Source organism: Pangasianodon hypophthalmus, chromosome 8 (genome assembly GCF_027358585.1).
Source record: "Pangasianodon hypophthalmus isolate fPanHyp1 chromosome 8, fPanHyp1.pri, whole genome shotgun sequence".
Taxonomy (NCBI): Eukaryota; Metazoa; Chordata; class Actinopteri; order Siluriformes; family Pangasiidae; genus Pangasianodon; species Pangasianodon hypophthalmus.
In genome coordinates, this window is record NC_069717.1 from 24,675,285 (window position 1) to 24,700,308 (window position 25,024).

A 25,024-nucleotide genomic window follows, 5' to 3' on the forward strand; every position below is an offset into this window, starting at 1 on the left:
GTGACTTCTAAGAAGGTGCACACACGACTCACGCTATCCCTCTGTTATCTCGTGCGGCTGCTTATCTGCACTTCAACACCCTGCCGGGTGCTGCAGTTTACTTTGAGGACAAAAACCACCATCTCATTGGTTTGAGAACAAAATGTGAAATATGTTGTAAGATGGAACTAGTTCTGTTTCTTTTTTGGTGTTTTTTTTGTTTGTTTTGTTTTTGTGCTGAGCTTAAGTATAACCATACATTTAATGATTTAATGATGCTCTGTGTTTATTATTAAAAATTTTTTTTTGCATTGGATGATTTGCATTGAAAATAGACACTTGCAATGGAATACTCTTCCTGAGTCTATGTCCAGGAAGAACAGTCTTGCGTTCAGTTATAATTTGATCGTATCAGGTAAACTGGACAGTGTTTTTAGAGACATTGTGCCCACTGATGTACTTTCCAATTCCACCGTATATTTGCTTTGGAGAATCTGCACGTGGGCTACTGTTACTGAATGCTCAAGTGTAATGTGATGGACTCTTCCAGGAAGCCTGTCCTTCTAACAGCCTCTCTGCTTTGGTTCCATTTTGCTTCTTGAAACGTTACAGGTTTGACATTTTGGACACTCCAGGTTTTACCTGACAGAGGAGAGAAGAAGCTGAGCCAGATGTACATTTAGAGATGAAGAAAATGCTGCCGTTGATAAAATAGTGGTGCCAGTTTAGTTTGATTATCTTTGGCAAGGTCTGTCTGCCTCAAACTGAACTCGTTCATTATTTGTGGGATTTCTAAAGAGAGCGAAGTTTTTGCATTTCAAGAAACGCTGTGCTTGTTAAGCCCACTGCTCTGCCCTGACTCAAAAACTTTTCGTATGAGTTGGCTCAAAACCTTGTTGCAAAATCACTGTGTTTTTGGAGCTGCTCTTCCCTGTTGGTTGAGGAGCAAAACCAGGCTGAACATGTCGTGTCCTCGGCAGCATATTTGGCTAGCTGGTTCCATCTGTGTGTTTAACAGACTAAGCCTGGCACTGTAGCCTGGCCAGTGCCATGGCCGGTGTGTTGAGGTGTGTAGTGAAGCTGTGCACAACCACACAACCATCTGACACAATGCAGTAGCCAGCACTAATCACAAGCATTTAAACACTCCAATCAGCTTCTTCTGCATAGCAGATTCCTAAAAGATTTGTTTGAAAAAGTAAATTTATTTATTAGTAAATCAGTATATTTTATTGTTTGCATTAGCAGAAAATGTCGCATGTTAATAGCTACAGTAGTGTACTTCTTCCTTTCATTACGTTCTTCCATCACTTTCCATCCTTCCTTCTGTCCTTCTTTTTTTTTCCTTCCATTTGCTTGCAGGCTTCCTTGCTTTCTTTTTTTCCTTCCTTGTAGGAAGTTTGTTCCCTCCTTCTTTCCCTTTCTTTCACTCTGTCCTTCCTTATTTTCTTCCTTGCTTCTGTTGTCTTCTGTCCTTCCTTCCTTCCTTTCCTTCCTTATTTTTCTTTTGTTGTTTTGTTGCTTCCCTTTTTTCATTCCTTCTTTCCTTCCGTTTCTTTCATTGCCTGCTTGCTTCTTTCCTTCTTGCCTTTCTTCCTACTCTTTCTTCCTTTCCTTTCCTTCCCTTAACTTCCCTTAACTTCCTTTTACCTTATTCCTTTCTTCCTCCTTCCCTTCCTCCCTCCCTTCCTTCCTCCCTCCCTTCCTTTACAATCAACCAACCAATACACAAAAAATGGAATCTGAATCTTAAGAGTTTTAACTTATTTATTTATTTATCTTTTTTTATAGGGCTGCATAATCAATCGTACAATCACAATCAATGCTGTATTTTGTATATAGTGGTACACTTACATTTGAAATAAGGCATTTTTGGTTTCAAAGGTCACTGGCGTTACAATGTCTGTGTTTTAGTATTAAGGGATCTGCTTTAGTTAAATCTTTAGTTTAATGTTTAAATCTGTATGGGATGTTTAAACATTAATTTAATGTTTTGAGAATGGCTCATAACTCCAGGATTAGGCTTTATTAAATCACTTTCAAGCACAATAACAAATGTATAAAGACCGCAGTGACAACATTGAAATAATAAAAGTCTCTCTCTCTCTTTTTTTTTTTTTAAACATAATTGCGCAGCCCTGGCTATTTTTTTTACATCCTGTTATTTATCTGCTCCATTAATGTTACAGGAAAATCACATTGAACAAGGAATTATGTACACAGCTCAAAAAGCAGTATGGATGCTACCGATTGATTCCTCTGAAAAAAGAAAAAAAAAATGTTTCAGAGGGCACAACAAATATCCTGAGATCCACAGAAAGTGTGTCCGTCATTGCATTTCCTATTATTATTCATTTTCCTTTTCAGTTACTTTCCTCACTGAAATTGAAATCCTCAGCAATTGCACCTGATAATGAAACACCACCGTGTTACATTTGAAAAAGCGTAATCAGTTGTTCCTAAGTTGTTGGGGTTTTTTTTCTTTTAATGTTAGAATAAATTCTATGTTGGGAGTTTTGTTAGTATAAAAAGCTATTCAAACAAAAGCATAATACAGAATAATATTGTGTGCCATACCTTGGAGATCTCTGAATGAAATAAAAAAACTTTAGCAGCTATAAAAGTTAATAAAAGTAACAGAAAAATAAGTAGAGGGCGTCTTTTTGGATTTTTTTTTTTTTTTTTTTTTTTTTTTTTGGGAGGTGAGCCAAAGGGTTCAAGTTTGTGCACATGGTGTTTGCAGCTTATAAAGGACTTTTAAAACAAACAAAAGAAAAACAGAAAACATTAGCTACCATTCTGTTAGCTATACATGTCAGTGAACAGACGTAAACCTGTACGACATGAATACCTGTATCGTTCTGATAAACTCTTTGCACATTCACAGGTAAAATTGGGGAATATAAATAAATAGGAAATAATTTAACATTAAGTACAAAATTTGGTTTCAACCACTACTTTCCTGTACTCTAAATGACAGACTACATCTGTTGTGGAAAACAAAAAAACAAAAAAACGTCTATTGTAGTTGTTTGTGCGCCAGAAGTGTTTTTTTTTTTTCAAGAAGTCCTTGCTTGTGAAAAATAGAAACTTGCTGGGACGGAGTCGGCCTTTGAGAAAACCTACAAAATTTGGATTGTTTTGAGACTAATCCACGTCACCCAGATCCAACTTGGCTTCCACCAGCCGCTTATAGATTGTAGTCCATCACACCGACCCAGCTTAACTGGTTTGATCCAGTTATTTTCCCTAAAGGCCAAGAGTAATAGCAGCCTGGACGTGCTCTCGGCTGTCCATCCGGTCTTGTGCGCGAGCCGTGTCTGTGCGTGCCACCGTCCGATCAGCCGTTCCCGTTTGGTTTATCTTGTTTGTGTATTTCATCGCAGTCATTTGTGAGGTTGCTTTTGTGGCTCTTTGCAGTCCTTGGTCTGCTGGCCAGAAAGTTTATCCAGTCTCGGCTGAAATTAGTCGTCTCTGCCTCTCGCTCTCTTTTTCTCTCGCTCTGTCTTTCAGCCAAGCTGTGGATTCTCATTCTCCCAGCCCCTGTGAGGTGGAACTAGAAAAGATAAATAGAAGGAGGTTTCGTTAGAAGCATTGCCAGACACTCATACAATTCTTCCATATTTGATTAATTTTAATATATAGCTTGTTCCTTGCAGAATTGAAAGTGTTCTTGGTTTTCGTGAACCTTTTTTTGGAGAAATCATGAAAATTAATGGACAACTCATGAACAGCACGCAACTCCACAGATCCTTAAACCATCTGTAACTCCTTTATTTCTATTGTGTATCTTTTATCCCAAATTAAGACAGAGGACCTATTTATCTACCATTTAACCATTGACCTTTTAGTAGTAGTATGTTCCCGCACTATGCATAGTATTGTCTGTGCACTAGATAAAGTCTCTCTTTAAAATGATATACAATTGCAATAACAAGATACAAGATTTTGATTCATTTTATACAACCGCTCTCCCGAATTCTCGGATCTGATAGTCAGTTTTATGTGCTTGCTCTAGTATGTTAGTGTTTCTATAGTAACAAATAATTCACTGGGACTTCTTTGGTGGATGGACTGCAATAATCTAAGCCTAATAATGAATGGATTAAAAAATGTGTGTTTTTTTGTTTTTTTTGAAGTTGTATGGTGAAGTTTTCTGTAAGGAGATTAATTTAACATTTACAGAAGGAGTCACTGGTGTCACCAGTAAGTTTCCCGCTGTTGGAAAGTGTCCAGGATAGAAGACATTTTGTGTTTTTGCAGTTTCTCAGTAATGAGAGAGAGAGAAAAGAGAGGCAGGACTGTTTGTAACTGCTCTGGAACAGGAACTAACTTTTCATGGACATGTAACTTTAAACAGACTAAAAACTATGAAATGTCATGCATTAATAAATAAAAAGTAACTGCTGGCAAATTGCTGATATGTAAAAGGAAGAAAACACAACCTGTCATGTTCTGTTCCTTACTTTAATGTCAAACACACAAAAGAAATCCAAATGGATTTTTTTAACTGAGAGTTTTGTCACACTCCAATTAACTTCAACATAATTAGATGATAAAATGACTGTAATTAAATTACAAAACTTTTTGAACACACTGGAGTTACAGTTTGATCACTATTGGCGTCACAAACAACATAATTAAATAAGGAAGAAATATTATACAAGTGTTCCCTCAAAGACCCATATCTTTCTATTTAAGGACTTATTAACCGACTGCTCTCAGTTAAACATTGCAACGCTGTTAAATGGTTTAGGTTTGTTTTTTTATATAGTCTGCATAACTCACTTAATTCCCCAATAGATACGAACTTACAGTGCAGTACTGCTAAACCCAGAGAACCTCTCTCTCTCTTTCTCTCTCTCTTTTCTTTGTCAAAATAGCTCAAATCTGTGGTTTCATTGCTTAAACATCCATATATTTAAAGCCAGATTTCTCATCTGTTTGGCGGGCTTGTTGAACTTGGCAACGAGGGATGACGTGGAAATGACAAGAAAATGAAGAGAAATACACCACATGACTATGGCTTTACTGCTGCAGTTTAAGGCTCACACTAAGTTTAAAACTCCTTAATGGTTGAACACATGTAAGTGGCCTCTTATTTATCCCTTTCTATCTGAGACTATTTGATTTTTGTGAGTTAGAAATATATCCCCTCATACTCTTGCCTTAGCCATAAAACGTCCTGTCTAAAATTTGACAAAAATTTGAAACAACAACAAAAAAACTCCTAGAGTGATCAGCGCCTCGGCCTCAGGAGACCATCACTTCTCTCGTTCTTTTTTTCACTTAACATATGCCGTAGCTCATCTTTTTCTCCTTAATGCCATTCCCTTCCTCCACCTCTGATCTCATCACCGCTCCCTTCATCACTTTGAATGCCGCAGATTCCGATCCTATCGGAGCTACTGTACTGTACATGTCTCCACAGGAACAGATAAACAATACTCAATGTTTATGTCCTATCAGAGGGAAAAGAGGGGAAAAAACAAACTAAGAAATGTTCCGAGAGGGCCAGGCCCTTTAGTTCAATCATCCCAGGCATAGGAGTGCGGATCCGATCATGAGTGACGTCATTTTAAAGCCTTGTTTTTGCACCTGGTAGGCAAGAAAGCAGAGAACTTTTGACTGACAGCAACACTATAGTGGTTAACTTTCTGCACACATGTTTAAATCTCAGGTCAGAATCTCAGATGGGTCTTTAAACAAGAAGCTTATCCCTCAACTGGTCGACTAAATGCTTCGTTTGTTGGATGTAAATGAGTAAAAAAAAAAAATAATGAAAGTAACATTACCTAAATATAATGCACATGGCATATGTAAATAATCATGGTGTGTGGCCTTGCAATATTAATTTAGCTTGCATAACTTGCATGTTTGACTACATAATCTAGTTTCAGAAGCGCGCTCAGAAGCATAGGGGCGCTCTATCACTTGAAAATGATGTTTACTTTCACTTATAAAAATAAATGTTCTTACCACAACACCAAATCTTGTCTTACTGTGTGGTTAGTTGGATCTAAAAGTTTAGATTCACTGGCAGACTGGTTTGACCTGACAGAAAGTCTATGGTAACTCAAATAACCACTCTTTACAACCATGGTGATCAGAAAAACATCTCAACTTGCCAAAACCTTAAGGCGGATGGGCTACAGCAGTAGAACACCACATTGGGTTCCAGTCCAGTCAGCCAAGAACATGAATCTGAGGCTACAGTGGAAACAGTCTCGCAGAAACTGGACAGCTGAAGATCGGAAAAACATTGCCTGGTCTTGTTCCAATTTTCAACTGTCTGGTGTATATCGTAAGATTTTTCCACTATGTTCTTGATAGCGACCTCAAGCCCTTCAATTAAATCTCTTTATATAGTCAAGGCTAATCCAGTGTCCTTGGTATCTTATATAATTTCCTTTCAGTAAATTGCACTGTGTCGTATATGACATGAAACAATACATTGCCTAGACCTTGGTCACGGTAACCTCAGCCAACGGATGTCCACTTCCAAGTCAATGCCAGTCCTCGCTACTCACTACTACAGTCATTTCTCAGCTTGAATAATCAGATTACCCTGTGGTAGAGTCTGAGCTTAAAAATATAGATCAATTAATCATTTTGAATAATTGTTCTCAGTGTAAGTAAACGATTTGATGCTGTTCCATGGGCTGCTGCTGTATTTGGTAAAATGCGCCAGTGAGGTGTCAGAGCCAGACGTCTACTGATTTCGATGATTGATGGTCTGAAAATATTTGAATCAAGTCTCTCTTTGCTGCCGTGCCCATAATGGCCACCTGGCTCGTGTCTAATGTTTCTTCATATTACCATTCTGCTAACTCATCTCAAACCTTTCCCTGTATTTTTCCCAATTTTGCAGTTCTGCAGCTGACTGTTTTTTTTTTTTTTTTTTTTTTTTTTTTCTTAAAAGACTCTTCTTTGAAAGGCCAGAGGGATACCTGACACCGTTAAACTCGATGGCCCTGTTATGAGAAAATGATGTAAAGGATCCATTACCCAAGACTTTTTAAAAATCATTTGTAGGCAATAGTGTTGTGACAGTTTCAGTACAATGGTATACCATTCATCATTCATCAATCCTCAGTAACTGCTTTGCTTTGTCCTGGTCAGGGTCGTGGTTGATTTCTAGAGGAGCTACTCAAGGACTCGAGTGTCAGTTACAGTATAGGAACTGTAATCATTCATTCATCAAGCCTAAGTGCTTTATCCTGGTCAGTCCATCAACAGGGCACCATGCATGCACACATTCACCCCTAGGGGCAATTTCAAGTAGCCAATCCACCTACTGGAGGTGGAACCCAGAGAGCCCGGAGGAAACCCACATGGGCATTGAAAGTGGACAGGAACATGCAAAACTCCACACAGACAGTAACCTGAGCTAAGGATCAATCCAGAAATCCTGGAGCTGTGAGGCGGCAATGTTACCCACGATGCACCACCATGCCACCACATGGTATACTATAACAAGAAAATAATCTAATGAAAAGAAATAGTTATACTGTTAACATGATGTGTATATTGGTGTATATATAATGACATGGTGTATGTATATATAATGAGCTCTTAAATATATGCTAGAAGAACTTTGTTAAAAAAAAAAAAAAAAAAAAAAAAAATACCTCAGCATAATTTTGAAAGAAGAACAGGTGAAAACTATAATTTTAGTCATGACTTGAATGCACACTAGAAAAAAAATGCTGTTCCATGAATTGCTTGCATTAAAATTATTTCTCCAAATGGTCACATTTGACACTGCAGCTTTTAAGTCATCCTCTTTAAATGTTTTAAGACGTTAGGATGTAAAGTCAGTATATCACTTGCAAAACATGGCAGTCATTAAAAAAAGAAAGAAAAAAAACGACTAAAAATTCTATAAAGTGGTTTAGACAACACAATAAAAACCGTCAAAAGCATTTTGATCAGAGGATCAGTTAATTGATGAATTATGCTCATACAGGAACAACAAATATAGGCTAATGTCATCTAGATAAAAGAAATCCAGGTGAATGGAAATAAATGATAATTAAATGAACTAAATAACCTGAACTCTTATCTAGCCAGATGTGACTGCTGTTTGCTCCTAAAATAAAATGCATATTAAAAAAAATATTGTATTATACTGTTACCAGTTCCTCCAGATTATGGGTAATACATTTTTATTAACAGTAAATTAAGTGTAAACTTTAACAGAATAAATATAATTAAAGTAGATTTTTGTACAGTGTATGTTTCCAATAGTTTTGGTTTTTTTAATAAAAAACATGACGATATTGTGTAATTGTAAATGTGTTTACTTCCAGTTGGCTTGATGCATAATCAGTAATCAGTATTGCATTCGTGTGTGTTTACTTGGCTGGTATTATGTTCGGAGCATGAAGGATCAAAAGAGCAGGGGCAGATGTTTAACCTCTCGTTTAATCTCTGGATCTTTGATTCCTGCTCAGCGACTCAGATTGGAAAGCAGCAAGAGAAAGAAGCGTATAAGCCAGTTTTAATGGTTCGTGTTTCATTCCCTTCTAACAGTTAATTACAACTCTACCAAGCAAAAAAAATAAACCCGATCGAATCATTTTACTGGGGTTTTTCCACTAGCTCTGACTTAGCTCTGACTCCTCTCTTATGCTTGATTGCTTTATTTTTAATTTTTTTTATTTTTTACATTTTTGATTTCTTATTAAGATTGTACCTGTCCTGTTGAAAAAAAATCACTTCTCTGAGTCTTATAGACGGACTATAATTTTCAACTCAGACACACTGCACATCTCAAATGTTTCAGAATAAGTAAGACGTTTACAACATTTCCATTTAGTCACTTGGCAGACACTTTGACCCTATTTAAACCTGATCATTGCATGTGACTTGAGTGTCAGGACTATATGCAGATTTCTACATAAACCCACACATTGCCTTTAAAACAGATTGAATTCTGAGCACTCGACCCATATTGAGAGATCTGAGACGCATTTTAACCAGATTCATACGAGTGTAAATCTGACAGGTGAAAGGTCTCCAAATACAACATAATGGATTTGAGCCCATGAGGGCTGAAGCTGGCATCGCTAAGGAATTTAAATACCTTGCAAATTCATGATTTCCATCCTTTTGCATAAAACTATTTAAAATGAGGAACGACATACAGTCATACGTCAGATTTGGACCTGGCTAACCAGAGCTTCATGTTGTTAAAATCTTATCGGGATAGAATCCAAATACAACACGTATGAAAAGACCACATGTAAATAGGCACTTGCTGTGTATCCTAATCATCTGTAGTATATAACTAATTTCCTTATTAGATGTAGCTTGATGCTGAGAGCTGTAGTAGGTTTTGCTTAAAGTTGCAAATATACAGTAACTTAAATTTAGTTCTGCGTATGTGAGCACACACAGCCTGTATACGAGCAGCATTGTTCATATAGTCGACAAAGTACCTTAGGTGTGTTCAGGTGACTAGCTTTTCTTCAAAACATTTTTCTGCTATTGTCGGTGTCTTACTTACTAGAGCATCTCAATTGCTATACACAGACACATAGCATCAGTTTCTGTGGACGTGCACATGCGATGCTCCAAACAACCGCAGGTTACGTTCGGCAGCCATCTTGCTTACACGCAATAATAATATAATCAAGGCTTAAGGCCCCAACAATGGCTCTCTGGCAATCATGGGATTTGATTACTTGCACATAAACTTAGCTAACACTATGCTTTTTTAAATTTTTTTTTTAAATTTACCACCGATTAGACATGACGAGAAAACTCACTCCTCACACCACAAGCCAATACTCAATTTGTGCTTCTCTCATATGTCACACAACCTTTTGCCCTTTGTCTCAGTCAACAGCACACACCCTGTCTGTTTGCATTTTGGGGGGCTATATATTAACTCCACCAAGGGTGACTGCATGTGCCAAGGGTCTCAATGGACCTGCTGTTTTTACAGGCAAATTGAAACATAGACCGAAACCATCCCCCAAAAAAAAAAAAATCCTAAAGCAACAGGAATGGAAATATTTTTTTGAGGTCACTTCCGCAGTCGAGTTTCCGTATTGGGTTCCCTGTGTGAAATTTCAGTGATTTACTGAGTCTACCATGGTGGACCATCATCTATTTCCAGTACAATACCTGTCACATAGTACAGCTAAGAGGGAAATGAGTTGTCGGTGTGTTAATGTGGGCCAACAATGGTCATGGATGATTTATGTTACATTAAATAGGTTCTACATGTACACTGGAGGGCCTGTCATTTTCCTGTAAGATGTTATTTATACCTAAGGCAGTGTTGGAAGAAGTATAGTTTTTATCGATCCTACCTAACACTGAATATAACTAGATATTGGATTTACAAAAAAAATAAATAAATAAATACAGACTGCATTTAGATTTGTTACACTGAAAGGACTTCTTTCTCATGAGAAATTTGCCCACACGTTGAAAGCAAATCTGACGCATGATGCCAGGCATTGCCGTGAGCATAGAAAGTGAAGAGGGCGTGCAGTGGAACACAGATGCAACTGGGAATTGCATAACATGCTATATGAACTCATCCCCGTTGTCTATTTCATTCTCCAAATGGTCATGAGAAAAAGTTCTGACACCTAGAACCTATTTTAATCAGATCTCCATTTATATATATTTCCTCTGTACATAGTCCAGAGACTCGGGGAAAGTTGGAGGGTGCGGCAATATTTCTTCTGTTCCGAAGATTGTGGGAGGAACCACAGGGAGTGGTGGAAAACAACAGAGCGAAGGTTCTGTGGGACTTTCCGATTTGGACAGATAAGAGAGGTATTGGACCCAGAGAGATAAATAGAGAGATTTAACTAGTTAGTCTGTCTCTTGTATGTATCACGTACATTAAGATGTACTTAATTGGAAAAGAGAGTTCGCTATTGCCCATTAGGAGCTACACTCTTAGAAAACAGGTTCCATCAAGCACAAAAAAGGGTTTTGTGGTCTGTCCCTCTTACCTTGAAAGGTTCTATGTAGGAACTGAGATCAGAATTTTTCACTTTCAGAAATGGTTTTAATTAGAGCCCCTTGAGGAAGCTATGGCCATTAACCAAAGAATGCTTGAGAAACATTTGTTTTTAAGAGTGTAGAGACTAAACTCTTTTGTAGTTATATTCATAAAATAAACTTTTATCTCATAAAAGGCTTATCTTCAACATGAGCAATAATCCCAAAATCCTCAAAATGCTGGATGTTGTATTATTTGATTAGTCCCCGATGTGTTACAATGCGATTAATCCCAAGTGTTTTACTATGTGATTAATCTCAATTTTTTGTACTTCATGATCGATTAATGCCAAATGCTTTACAATGTGATTAATCCAAAATGCTTTGAGATTAATCCAAAAATGCTTTATAATGTGATTAATCCCAAATGTTTTATTATATGATTAATCTCAAATTTTTGTTCTACATGGTTGATTAATACCAAATGCTTGACAATAATCCCAACATGTTTTACTATGTGATTAATCTCCATGTTTAATAATGTGATTACTCCCAAACGCTTTGCCATGTAATTAATTCATCCCAAATGATTTAACATATGATTAATCCCAGATGCCTTACTTGACAGTTCAGTAAATAAATATCAAGATTTATGTGAATTCTTTGCCCACACCTTTATCTTTTTTCCCCTTAGAACAGGTCTGTGTACATCAATCTAATAAATTCAGTGCTGGCTAATCTCTGATGTATAGCATGTTTGGGTGACATTTTCTGCCAAGAAACACTTCTGATAAGTCGTTTCTGTTAATAAATCGATTGGCGTTAGCTAGCCTCCATTAAGTGTTTCACGCAGTCTCAATAATGTATCCTCTATAAGACTATCTTCTCACTAGCCACTGTTACGGCACCCAACCAGGAGCCAAGATATTAACGCAGTGTTCTTTAGGTCAAATTTCAGCATAAACACATCTGTAGATTTCTTTGCTGTCATTATTTTGCACACCCCACTCTCGAAATAGCCGCTATGAATTTGCTTTGGAATCCAGACCAGTGAGATCAGTTGCTCCGCCCAGTCCAACCACAACATTGGCGTGTTTGACCAAACTTTGTCAGCAACTAAGTGACATGTTACATATGCTATTGCTCTAAATTCATGTAAGGACTGAATAGGACCAGTTATAACTTCGGCAAATGTCAAAGTAAAGCGGACTCCATGTGATTTATAAATGAAATCATCCGTTTGGAGAAGAATGCGACTAATATGATTTTGGTGCCAAACAGATCTTTCTGAAGGAGCTTTTGTACTAGTCTGTCTTGTGAGACATAAGACAGAAGTAGTAGTGGCAGTGGCAGCTGTCAACAACATAGTAGCAGAATTTGGGAAAATATTTCCACCGGTCTGTTTGAACCAGTACAACCCCAAGGGTACAGATTGCTTCTTTTATACTCGTCTGCCAACTGGCTAACCACACGGCTGACTTCTGACCCCTGCTGCATCTTGCATTGTTCATCACAGTGCATTAATCAGATACGCTGCCTGGCTTTCGATCTCTCATGTACTGCATATGAATATGACATTTCTGAGTCTAGAATCACAAAGTTCTGAGCTTCCTGATTATGCCCATCCTTAGCCATAGTCCTTTCTTGGTTCCTTTTTTTTTTTTTTTAGTTCTCTCCTGGTCCTTCCTCATGTCATATTGGTCTATTGTTATACGTGCTACACAGATGAAATTGAATTGAACTGAACTTTCACAGTTTCAGGATTCTGTGGCATGCCCTTGCACTGATCCATGCTTTGTAGGTGGAGCATCAGCAGTGCTGAATTACTTCCATTTGGGAAATGCCTGGCCTGAGAAATCATTTTATAACTCTTTCCAGTCCTTCTAGTCTTTTTTTCTTCCTGCTCCTCTGAAATCTATTTGGATCAGGTCAGCAGAATTCCTGAATAGAATTACGCACCAAATTAGTTTGTTTTTATATACAGCAAATCAGATCAACCCCAGATCAGATCTGTCTGATTTCTGAACTGATAGGAACACATGACTCCAATTACCTTCTGATTTTTTTACCATTCATGTCCATAACTACTTTAAACCATTTGTTGAATATGGCACATTTTTTAAATAAACGTCAATGAGAAGTCAGGTCCTATTTTTCAAGTTATTCATCAGATATACTGAAAATCTCAAACAGCACCTGACCGCAGTGAACACGAGAAACAGGAAAGATGTAAACAGCCTGCTGTTGCTATCATTTGTGATTGGAAAAGAGTTTTGCAGTAAAGTAGAAAGGGCTTGTACTGAAAATAGACAGGCCATGGAGATTATGAGAGAGGGATTTACTGATCAAGTTACGTAATGTGGTACAAATTAGTTAAATGGATTGGTAAAAGGTATATAGCTAAACTTGTAAGAGGCTAAAGAAAGATATGTAAGGATGAAAATGAGAATATGGTTGAAGTGAGAATGTCCTGAGCTCCACAGGCTGCTGCCGGTCCTGCTGTGTGATGATGATAATTAAGACATGTAGGAAGGCCTTTCTCTGGCTTTGACTTTGAGATCATTTGCATCTCCTTTAGATCTGAAAACAGCTTTATGTGAGAGTCGTGTGCAAGAACTCTGAATACATACACACTGGACCTGTTTTGCATAGAGAAAGGATAAACCGAGAGAAACAGTACTTTGGCAGGTTTGTTTGCTGGAAATGAAAAGCTGATTTGAATCATAAGAATGTAAACTGAGTATTATTATTTTATTGGCAGTCTCTTAGCGACCGTGATCAGAGTGTTGCTGTATGTCTTTGTCCAAAGGAAGATTAATTACTTCAGTTTTTTTTTTTCACTCTTAGCTACGGTGTGACTTTGGCTTCATGTTCCACCGTTGACGTCAGGATCTCAGCTGAATCAGCCTTCCATAGAACCGTCTGGTTTGTGTGTGGCGGTTGCGGTAGTGTGTCTAATTGTCTAATCGTGCCTTTGGGCGAAAGTCTGCAAAATGTATTATGTGTTTAACACAGTAAAGGCCAGCAGGTGGATGTACTCCATGAACCTTTATGAAAGGATTTTTGGTTGGAATTTGGTTATATGCTTTGTGCCAACTATAGCCCATGCAAAAATATTTCCCTCCCGACTCCCTCTGTTGTCTTTTAAGGTCTTGTAAAGTCCTATGTACTTCCACTGAAGGAATGAGCATAAACCTTTAAAGAGTTAAAGTAGCACAGGTTATTTTAACACTAGATTTTATTCTAATATCGATGCCAGTTGGATGCCAGTTCCGATCCAGGTATATTGTGTGTATTTATTTTTCATTTTGAAATTAAAATAGGAAAAGTAAGGAAATGCTATTTATTTATTTAAGATTATTTTTAAGATAAGATTAATTTTCATAAAATTATTTTTAAAAAATACTGGGCTCCTTTTTTAATTGTTTCTCTTTGTTTCATGATACAAAGTATAAAAGTAAAATATTCAGGAATTCAAATATGAAAAAAAAAACAAAAAACGCCCATTTCAGCATGAACAGCATGAGTTAACCATGCTATATTTTCTGGTTAAGATCTGGAATCATATATAGATAAATACGGGATGAAAAAATGCAGAAATAAATTTTGAGTGATTAAAATATTCTTAAATTGCAGCACCTGGAAAATCCTGCAATTTTTTTTAGCTGCCTTGTCCTCCTTTCCAGGCAACTCTTGCTATTTTTAAAAAGTACGTAGTGATTGTGGTTTCGGTTTGATCACCACAATCTTTAGTAATTGTAATTGCTCATCAGTGTAATTACAAGCTTTTATTTCTCCTTGGCATTTTTAGTTTAATGAAAAATGAATGAATGTGACATGCACAGACCTTCCACCAGGAAGGTTTAAAAGTAAACACGGTCTATTCTTAGTGTGAAGGGAGAAATGGTTAAAATTGGAAATTGGGAAATTTGTTGGAATGCCCCTATGTGTTAAAACTTCTCCTTTGGTAAACACTTAAAGACTGCCAATTTTCCACTCTCATCCATGTCTACGTGACCTGCGCGGCAAGCTCCCCGTGTGTTGATGTGGGTATTGGATGCATACCTAGATCTCTGTCTAAGAAAATAAACCTGTGGTTGACAATCAGGCTCTCTGCTTTCACTATGAGGTGCACAACTCTATCTAGCAAAACACCTGCTCACTCAAGCAGAGCATAAACCATATTCACCCACACCTCCACCCAGAGTTCTGTAAGCATTTTCCTTCATCATGTTACCAAACATTCTGCAGTGCGGGCTAGGAAAGCAGTGACCTGCTTGCTCTTTATAAAGAGAATTATGTCCTTCCCTTTTCCCCTGAGATTAGCCGAGAATTGCTTTCCTGCTGCTTTAACACTCCCTTAGTCACTTGGCACAAGTGAAACAGCAGTCCCAAAACCAGCCAATTGAGCACTTACCAGTGCCGCACAGAGTCGCTTTCAAAGCCACCCTAATCTCTATCTATCCTACGCCAAGGCACGCCTCGCTCTTTACTTCAGCCTCCAGTCCTCCCCTGCCTCCTCTTATTACACCGAGAAACTGCTCTTGCAGACACCCGCGTGATTTCCAAAAGACGTCCTTCTATATTTTTGCTTTTAATGGGTGCTAATGCTTTTATAATGTGTCTTTTCTCTTCCAGTCCAACTACTGTGATGAGAGTCCAACCCTGAAGTCAGCGTGTGTGTTTATCGTCCAAACTGAAGTCTCTCTGGTCTCTCTGGAGTTCCTTCCATGCACAGCGGCATGCTGTTGATTGGATCAATCATGACTTTTTTTTTTTTTTCTACAAGTCACAACTCATAAGCACTCTAGCAGGTTGAAAACAGACTGTTGAGTTTATTTTTCAAATGCAGATGAGCGCTCGGGTAATGGCTAAAGAGGCCCTTGTCCAAATAAACAAGTCTTAAAATATTTATTCAACACTGTCTCAAATTTGTTTGCCAAATCATATGGAAAGTTACAAAATGTTAAGATTAGGACAAGGAAGCTTTGCTTAGGATATGAAAAGCCATTAAAAAAACCAACCGAGACGGTTGTTAATCTATCACCTATACAACTGTTGAATGCTCGAAGCTGATTGGTCAGAAGGTTGATTCATTTTCTATAACAGCAGCTTATCATTTCTAGGGAATCTTCCACAGGGACTTTTATCTTGGCCGCTCCACGTAACACAGCTTCGAATAATGTTGATATGGTGAAGGTTTCTTTACGGAGTTGTTTATTTAGCATTTTTGGAAGGAGTCTCCAGTGTCAGAGTTTTGTAAAAGTCAGAAGTGAGGCTGTAAAGTTTATTTTTTTTGGACCTTTGTCAGGTTTTCAGACATGGGAAAGTCTTAAGGATGGAGAGTATTCCAGTTTCTCGTAACAGGCCAAATTGCACTGTTTTGTCTAATTAACTTGGAGAGAAAATGCTGAGAGAAAAAATGAGGGAACAACTGTTGAAGCTGTTAAGTGGAAACAGGAACTAACTGACACAGACATTCCACAACACAAAACCTAAATGCAATTGGATAAAAATAGAACCATTGCTATAGTAGAAAAGGTATAAAACATTTGGTGACGTGCTGTTATTAGAAATAATCAGCTTCAGGGTAGTAACGGTAACTGTGCTGTAACATCCCATCATTGATCACGTCGTTTTGTCCTGTATTATGCAATATAAGATAAGCCCTGGCTGTAAAGTTGAAACAGATCACATGAGGAATTTATTGGAGACACACGCCAGCTTAGGTGTGTTTCCTTCTGCATCGTCTGATTTGTAGGAAGAACTCTACTTGGAAGTTAATTGGGCCATGTGCTAGATGAAGTAATGTGTTAGTATGTTTGGAAGCGTGGCAGGTTGAGACAAACAGTTTTAACATGCACCACCTGGGCCACAGGGACTGACCATTACACCTCTCCAGCCAGTTCTGCTTTAAACATCTGTAAAAAGCACCAGGGTTCTTTTAAGTAAATCTCACGTCTTTAATGTTTAATGTCAGCTTTTGGATGAGTGATTAAAAATACATTCTAAATGTTTGCCAAAGAAAGATCTGGCATCGTCCCAGGCCGCTGATTTTAAGAATTTCTCCATACTGTGTTAATATCCTGAAGTACAGCATGACCTCATTGCTTATTCTATCTCCCTCTTTCCTTCCTTCTCTCTTTTAACTGCCCAGTGTAGTAATCAGCGGGTGGCATGTGTTCGTTAATGCACAGCATATGCTTTAGTGCACATGGTACAGATAGTGTTACAGAACATGACTGATTGTTTCCTCCTTCAAGGCTTTATCCCCTTGCGACTCAGAGCAGAAATGGGAATATTGTACGAAATAGTACTCAGTAGTCAGACAGAATGTGTGTTCGTTTTACACTCACCCTGTTATCATGAAAAGGGAGAAAGGGAGTGAGCACATTATCCTATTTAAAAAAAAAAAAAACATGCAAAATATCATTGTTGCACAAAGTTCTGCTTTACTTCTCTACCATTACCTATTAACATCAATGACTTGTGTGTTTGCTGTTTTTAATATCACACAGGAATCTGACTTCTGTGTCCAACATGCTGAGTGTAGACAGATCGATACCAGTAGCTAAAGTCTCTGATCTTTTTGGAAACCGCCCCGATACCAAAACAGCAGCTCAAAATAAATAGGAGATGATAAAGAGATAACGATTTTTTTTTTTTTTTTTTTTTTTTAAGCTGTAACGTGTTCAGAAACAAGTCATGGCCAGGATATCACGAAGAGTCAGATAGTTCATTTGGATAAAGCCATGTTTGTTCCCATGATATTTAAATGCCATGTGCGTTTCTGTTTGCTTGATTTGACTGAATGCTTCATAAAAGATTCCAAAAGTTACGGTGAACCTGAGCGAGCTAAAGTTGCTCGTTCCAGTGCGTCTGTCTGTGTAACATGCAGTTTCGATTGGTGGGTCAAATTTTTGGCGAAACATCAGCTGAGGAATTAACTTGACTAGTTATACATATTAGTATAACATGCAGTGTTAGTTTCTACTAATATGTAGAAAAATAGAAAATGCATTTGCAAGAATGTATCAGAAAGCTAGAGGATAATGCTATTAAAAGTAAAAAAATAAATAAATAAATAAAAAAATCTGGGCAGTTATGCTAAAGCCTCAGTTTGTAATTAAATATTTAATTTGTAATTGAATATTTAATATAGAAATGCATTTTATGCATTCAGTTAAAACAGATTTTAGTGAATAAAACTCAAAATAAACAAATAGATATAATATTAAATATTTTATATACTGTATTATGTATAAACATAAAAAGAAAAAAAATCTATGCAAGTACACACTAATATCAGTATAAATAATACTAATTAATAATAATAATAATAATAATAATGATAATAATAATAATAGTCTTGAATAGCTTCATTAATCCAGGGCTTTCCGTATTGTGAAAAAAAAGCAGAATACTTCTGAATCAGTTTTGCTTGATCAGTGTGTTTTACTTCTTTCACCGCTTAACCAATAAGCGAAGATCCGTTACCATTTTGTTTGCTGAGTCCGTGCTCTCTTTAGGTGGTAAACAGCCTTTCCAGAGAAGCGGAAGTATTGTGGTACAGTGATAAAGGTTATCAGCTGTTGGGAGTGCTTCCAAACTCACGCCACTAAATACACTCACGCTACTAAACACACTTAAATACTATCTCAGTATAGTAGCACGTGGAACGTTTCATGCACCAGTCAGTAAGAAGCACGGTCAGATACAGGCTTCGCCTCCATTTCCATTCAAATGCAGTCATTTCACGACTCAACAGTTTTTGTTGTTGAGGCCACGTTCAAGTAATCACTCTTCCATCTGGGAGTGCATAAACGGCCTCTCGAAAGTGCCCTTCCATTTATTGTTAATCAACACGCAGCCGGAGCTATTACCAGTGACACGCACAGAGGTCTTGACCATCACAATTGCTATTTTTGAGGGTTTTATTTTTTTTCATTTCCTGCCCCATCAAACCTCATCCAAAAATGAGTGTCAGTGATCAACACCGTGTTGACCTGGCTGAACCTTACACTCAGCCAAATCCACTCTCACAGCATCTCTGAAAGCGTTTCTGCTCAGTGAATCGCGTTCAACGTGCTCTGGCATCGATTGGTTACGAACTGCACAGAGCTATGAACAGCATCCACAAGGCTCGATGTGTTAATACAACGGATGGTGGGTCAGCGTTCAGCAAACAGGCTTTTAACACGGTTGATACAGAGGGCCTCTCGCAGTTCACAGCACTGATTTGATTTCACTCAGCACACGAACACCTGATGGGGTACGTGCGTCCGGAAACTGTGCTACTGACCAATAATGTGACTGTTGTCCTGTTTTACTTTGCTGGAAAAAAACCCAAAGCTGGCAGCAGTACCATAATTCCAGTCAGGATAAAATCTCTGCTTGTATTAGAAATGTTAAAATCGGCATAGGATGAAACTCTAATGTACTCTGTGTTGACCTTTTATTAACCCCAAGTGAGCATCTGCTTTTTCATATACACGTATATATGATAAAAACAGCTGTTCCTCTAGACACAAATTACAGGTAACATAATACTTGCAGCACAGTGATTAGACAATCAGTAAAATTCGGGACAAATTATTCTGCCATTTCTGCATATGGAAAAAAAAACTGATTGATTAACTTGGATTGGATTCAAGCTTACTTCTCTTTGAGGTTTAGTGACGTCAGTGGCCAAGCTCATATAGTTCTTATAGTTTATGTCATCCCAAAAATAAAAAATAAAATACACTATTTTAGGATCATTTATGTGTACTAAGGAATAAAATACATTGCTTTTTTCAGAAAATGATCAACAACGAGATGGAGTGGTGGAGTTACTGTTACCAACCCGAAGCTGATTATTTTCCTGTAACTACACATTCTGTGACAAGTGGTTTAGTCTCTTACAGCACTTACAGCACTTACAGTATTTGCCAAGCAATTTTTTATTGCGATTTTTAATTCATTTATGATCAACGCATAATATTATTTATCCGTTTCTAGTTACATGCAATGTTGTGGAACATTCACAAAACAAGACGGCTATAAAGAGTCATTCCTTCACCAGCCTCTCTTTGGTTTTTCTTCCTCGGAAAGCACAAAATCCTCTGCACTGAGATTACTAACACTGGAGACTCCCTCCATAAATGTTAAATAAACATCTTATTACAGAAAACCTCACCATATCAATGATTGTACGTTATGTAAATGTTGTTTAAATAAGATCATGTGGATGATTTGAATTACTGCTGTCAGGGCTGCTGTTATCAAAAAAATAAGGAAATAAAAATAAATTAATCAACAGCTTTTGACCAGAATCAAGAATGAAACAGCGCTGGAGTGTATTTGTTTGTTTACTCCTGGGTTTTGGAGGAAAAAAAAAAGTCTTTATGGTGAAACCTTTAAAAAGTGTAAAAGTGTACTTAAATGTAACTTCATTATAGATTCAGAATGCTGTTTATTTTCTTACTTTCTGTCGATTGAATCAAACCTCCTCCCTCCAGTCTGTGTGTGTGTGTGTGTGTGTGTGTGTGTGTGTGTGTGTGTGTGTGGACATTTTTTCCGCTTCATTTCAGCTAGGCAGTGGTCTCTAGGGTTTGCCTGCCTACCCCTCTTTAACATCAAGTTAAAGCCTCTCCTCTGCCATTTCTAGGAAAAGCCTTTACTGTTATTTTACTGTAAACTCTTTAACTCTTTAATCGTTCACTCTGCAAATTTACACATCTCGATTTTCTAACTCTGTGGAGCTGTGCGTGTTGTTTTAATAAAAAACGCATTAGCCTTAATGCTCATCTCAGGTGCTTTTAAACTGAACGCTGACTCCGTGCCTTGGCTTATCTACAAAGCTAAGGAATAAAGAATTAAAAATCTATTAGTAATTTGTTTTCAAGCGGACAAACTATTATGATGTCTGCGCTGGCGGAGTGACTGAACAGCTTAGCATCAAAACAATTAGCGTAAATGTTGGACAAATTTAAAATAATAAGCAATGAAAGTATACATAACCATCTTCCTCAGCTCACTGCCAAATATATCTGTGAGTACAACTAAGTGCAAAAGTTTTCATACCTTAGGACAAAATGAAGGGCATGAAAATTTTATATATAAATACACACACACACACACACACACACACTATTGTGGTTCTTTCTTTTTCGATTTTCCTGTTAAGTTTGCCTTTTTTTTTTTAGGTAGTTGTCTTGTTAGAATCCTTTTTTTATTCAGTTTTATTTTGTAGATAAATTGTTTCACCGGAAAACACAGGTAAAGAAAACTTGGACACAACTTCACAGCCTCTTATTTTTCGATGTATTTTTTCAGCTTGTAGCCCTGATCAGAGGATAAGGTGTTTCACACATGTCCCATGAGAGGTCAGTTTAATCATGATTAAATCTGATAAATCTGTATTATAAATATTTAGATGAAGGTCATATTTACACTAAGTGTTCCTCCTTGATACAGTTCATATATTGAAATTAATATGTTGAATACACGCATAAATGTATGCAAGTGTACCTTTTGAAATGTTGCCAAGCCAAATTAAGACAGCTAGAAGCTCATTAATAGAAGGAGGTGTTTCATTTTTTTTTTCCCCAAAAAAATAATATATTATGATTATAATGACTTTGATTGAAGTGCAGTGGAAAGGTTGATTTTTTTTTTTCAAACAAACAAAAAAGTTTTACTTACAACTCAGTCTCCGTTTCAGAGAAATCACTGAATTGTGTGCTGCCGTTGGAGCGTGCAGGTCCCGGCGATGACTTTTCACTCTTGTAGCTGCTCTGACTGCTTCCTAGACTTTCTTCCCCATCTTCCTGCGGCACAGGATTTGGCCTTGTGTCTCGTGAGTTGACAGGCTTCTGGAAAGCTCCATTCATGCCTGCTTCTGTCAAGCCCAGAAAACATGGACATCGAGTCCTAAGCTCCTTATAAAGGTAGTTCATGCTTGGCATTTGCAGCCAGGGACATCCTAGAAGGCTCTTGAACGATGTACGAAATTCTTTGCTTCTGCAGTAGATTATGGGGTTGAGGCCTGAATTGATGTAGCCAAGCCAGTTTAATAATCGGAAAACATTTGATGGTATTAGGTCACGATTATAGGTGTAGATGATGTTGGCTACAAAGAAGGGCAGCCAGCAGAGAGTAAAGCATCCCATGATGATACCCAGTGTCTTCAATGCCTTGTGCTCTTTCACAACGCTTAATTTAGATGGCCTTCGTCGGGAAGATTTCCGTTTAGTACTGCCACTGCTTATAGTCGATGGTAGGTTGTTGTTGCCATTGCTGGCCGCATTTTCATTCTGGAAACGCTGCCGGCTCTTCCCTATTAGCTGCACCTGCCTTGTAGCAATGACAAACACCTTGGTGTAGACAAAGATCATGATGACTAGAGGGATGTAGAATGAAATGCTTGATGATACAATTGCGAAACCTTTGTTGGTGATGAAATCACAGCATTTGCTCTCATTATAGCAAGCTTTAGCTTTATCATCATCAGCCCTCCAAATGTTGGTCATAATGGGGGGGAATGACGTGAGAGCAGACACAACCCACACTAAGCATACAATCAGTCGAACCCGCCACTTGCTAAGCAGCACTTTGTGGCGTAGGGGTCTTGTGATCGCGATATAACGGTCCACTGAGATTGCACAAAGTGTCTCAATGCTGGCAGTCACACACAAGACATCTACCGATGTCCATAACTTGCACCAGTTATCACTGAGCTGCCAATCGCCTGTTACGACAATGGTGGCGCCGAGCGGTACCACCATAACCCCCATGATGAGATCTGCGCATGCCAATGACATGATGAAGATGTTGGTTACGGTCTGTAGCAGGGCTGTCCTTGCTATTGCAATGATGACCAGCAGGTTGCCCAAGATGATGATGATGATGATGATCACCACGGGAAACAGGAATCTGTAATCTGCGCCACTGTTACTGTCACCGTTGGTGGAAGAATTGCTGTGAGGTGGAATATTGGTGCTGTCCATCTTCGTAGTTTAAAGGAACATACAGACTAAAAGCTAACTCTTAGTTTTGAAGTTTAGAAAGTGAACAAGTCCCAGCGATGAGTGAAATAGCATTCCTGATATGTATTATGGCCCCTGATGCGTAGGTTAGAACACAGACGGTTTCTTTGGCATGGACTGCGATCCTTTAGACTGAGTCTTGATTTGACAGAGACATGCTCGAGCGATCGTATGAGCTTAAGATACCACAGTGTCTCCAGGAACACAATATACGATTCCTATTTACTTCACCATCATTCATCCTGAAGAATACATCTGTGCCCCTGTGGAGGTGAAGCAAAAAAAAGTTCATGCAGTGGATGTTTTGTAGATCTTCTAGATGTCTCGAACAAAAGTTCACCACACTGTTGAAGAAACACTTTGTTTTCGCTGAAATTAGTCCTTGCGTGACAGTAGTGTGGAGAGGCATGAAAAAGTGTCTTCACTTGTTTTTAGAAAAAAGATCTTCATTTATCCAGAAGAAAGGCAGATAAGCACTCGTCCTGTAGGCATAGTCCATTTGGTTGGGATTTTTGATTTGTTGTTACTGCCTTGAGTGCAATAAAGTGAAGGTGCTTCGACTGCCAAAGCTCAAAGAGCATTGACACTCCTGCTCCGACTGTACGAGTGAACTGTGGCACTGCACATTTGTTCTCTCGCTCTGTTATTCCCTCCCACTCATCGTTTCCCCACCTCTCTCTCTCTCTCTCTCTCTCTCTCTCTCTCTCTCGCTCTCTCGCTCTTTCCGTCAGTAGATGTAACATTCAGCATGGAGTATTTCGCTTGGGGAGGGGTATATGCGGGGTGATGAAGACAGCTGTGAACTGTGTCTGTGTTTGTTTCTTCCACAGCCCAATGCATACATGACCAGTTAAACAAGGCTGGTGTGTCACAGATTATTTATTTTACCCTTGTTGATGTATGGACCTCATTTACCTCAACTTTATTGAAAAAAAAAAAAAAAACTTTGCACAAAGTGCCTTTCCTAGAGCAGTGAAACAATATGCTTCCTTCACAGTTTCAACAGTTTCTGCTTAAAGATCATTTCAGTTCCATAATGTCTGCTTGCTTCATTTTGAGCTAATTCACAGGGATTATTTATGAGGACAGTCCACATAAACAGGTTTTAAAAATGTGCGTAATTGTTGTCTGTGAGGAGACGTTTATTTATCAGTTTCGGAAGGAGTCTCCATTGTCGGCGCTTTGTAACAGTCAGATGTAAAGCTGTAACTTTACGTTTTCAGATGAAGTCTTCATGACATCATGGTTTGCGGTTTCCCAGGAACGTCACAAGTGATCGTTTTCTGTCTTATAAAGTTATAAAAGAAATTTAACAAAGAGAGGTTGATAAGGGAACTGTTTATACTGTTTATAAGTTTATAAATGATAACATTCCACAACATTCAGCAACGTTAATTGTAACTATAAATGGATAAAAAAGATTTACATTAATCATTAGCATTTGCTTGGAATAAGAGGAATAAAACACTCATGTCTGGCTGCACCCTGTCACACCAGCCCATCACTGGTTACTTTCCTATAACAGCACACCCTATCGACCTTTATTCCTGACATAATTCAAACTAATAATAGTTCAGACATTCATAAGTCTACAACTCCCTTTTTCACTTTGCTGTCTTTGTTTTTCTTGTTGGACCTCATTAGTCATTATACATTACCATTTTGATGTCACATGTGATATCAGATTATGATGGTAGCCCTGATGTCTTCAGAAAGACATTCCTTTCTCACTAGTGTTGCAATACAATGGCAGCCACCCCCGCTCCTCACTCACAGCACTAAAAATAATTGATGCTTATCAGATCTGCCACTCACGCCAACCCGACTACAACCAGGAAGACCAATCAAGGCAGATGGTTGGCATAAAACTGGGCTCAGTGGGTAGTCTTGAAAAGAAAGCCTCGAGTAGTTCCTTCCTTTTTAACTCGCACACATGCACATGCACAAAAAGGGCTGTCGCTTTTATTTAATACCAGAAACCACATTCGAGTGCGAGTGGCCATTATTGTACTTTTTTTATTTGACAGGGCTGAACAGCAAATCATTGT

At 38.1% G+C, this 25,024-nt stretch overlaps 1 protein-coding gene and 1 long non-coding RNA gene across 2 annotated transcripts in view; one reads left to right on the forward strand and one right to left on the reverse strand.

Annotated features, from left to right (window-relative positions):
* Nucleotides 1-15,866, forward strand: part of LOC113533328 (uncharacterized) — a 30,887-nt gene extending 15,021 nt beyond the window's left edge. Inside the window, exon 4 of the long non-coding RNA XR_004578578.2 lies at nucleotides 15,586-15,866. This is a non-coding gene — a long non-coding RNA (uncharacterized LOC113533328). The remainder of the gene's footprint in view (nucleotides 1-15,585) is intronic.
* adrb3a (adrenoceptor beta 3a) lies at nucleotides 1,729-23,594 on the reverse strand. The gene is made up of 2 exons (XM_026925389.3): nucleotides 21,634-23,594; nucleotides 1,729-3,535 (listed from the first exon to the last, which is right to left on the reverse strand). Exons 1-2 carry the CDS (start codon nucleotides 22,935-22,937, stop codon nucleotides 3,508-3,510), a joined length of 1,332 nt encoding a protein of 443 aa, XP_026781190.2. The 5' UTR covers nucleotides 22,938-23,594; the 3' UTR covers nucleotides 1,729-3,507.
* Nucleotides 23,595-25,024: the final 1,430 nt, after the last annotated feature.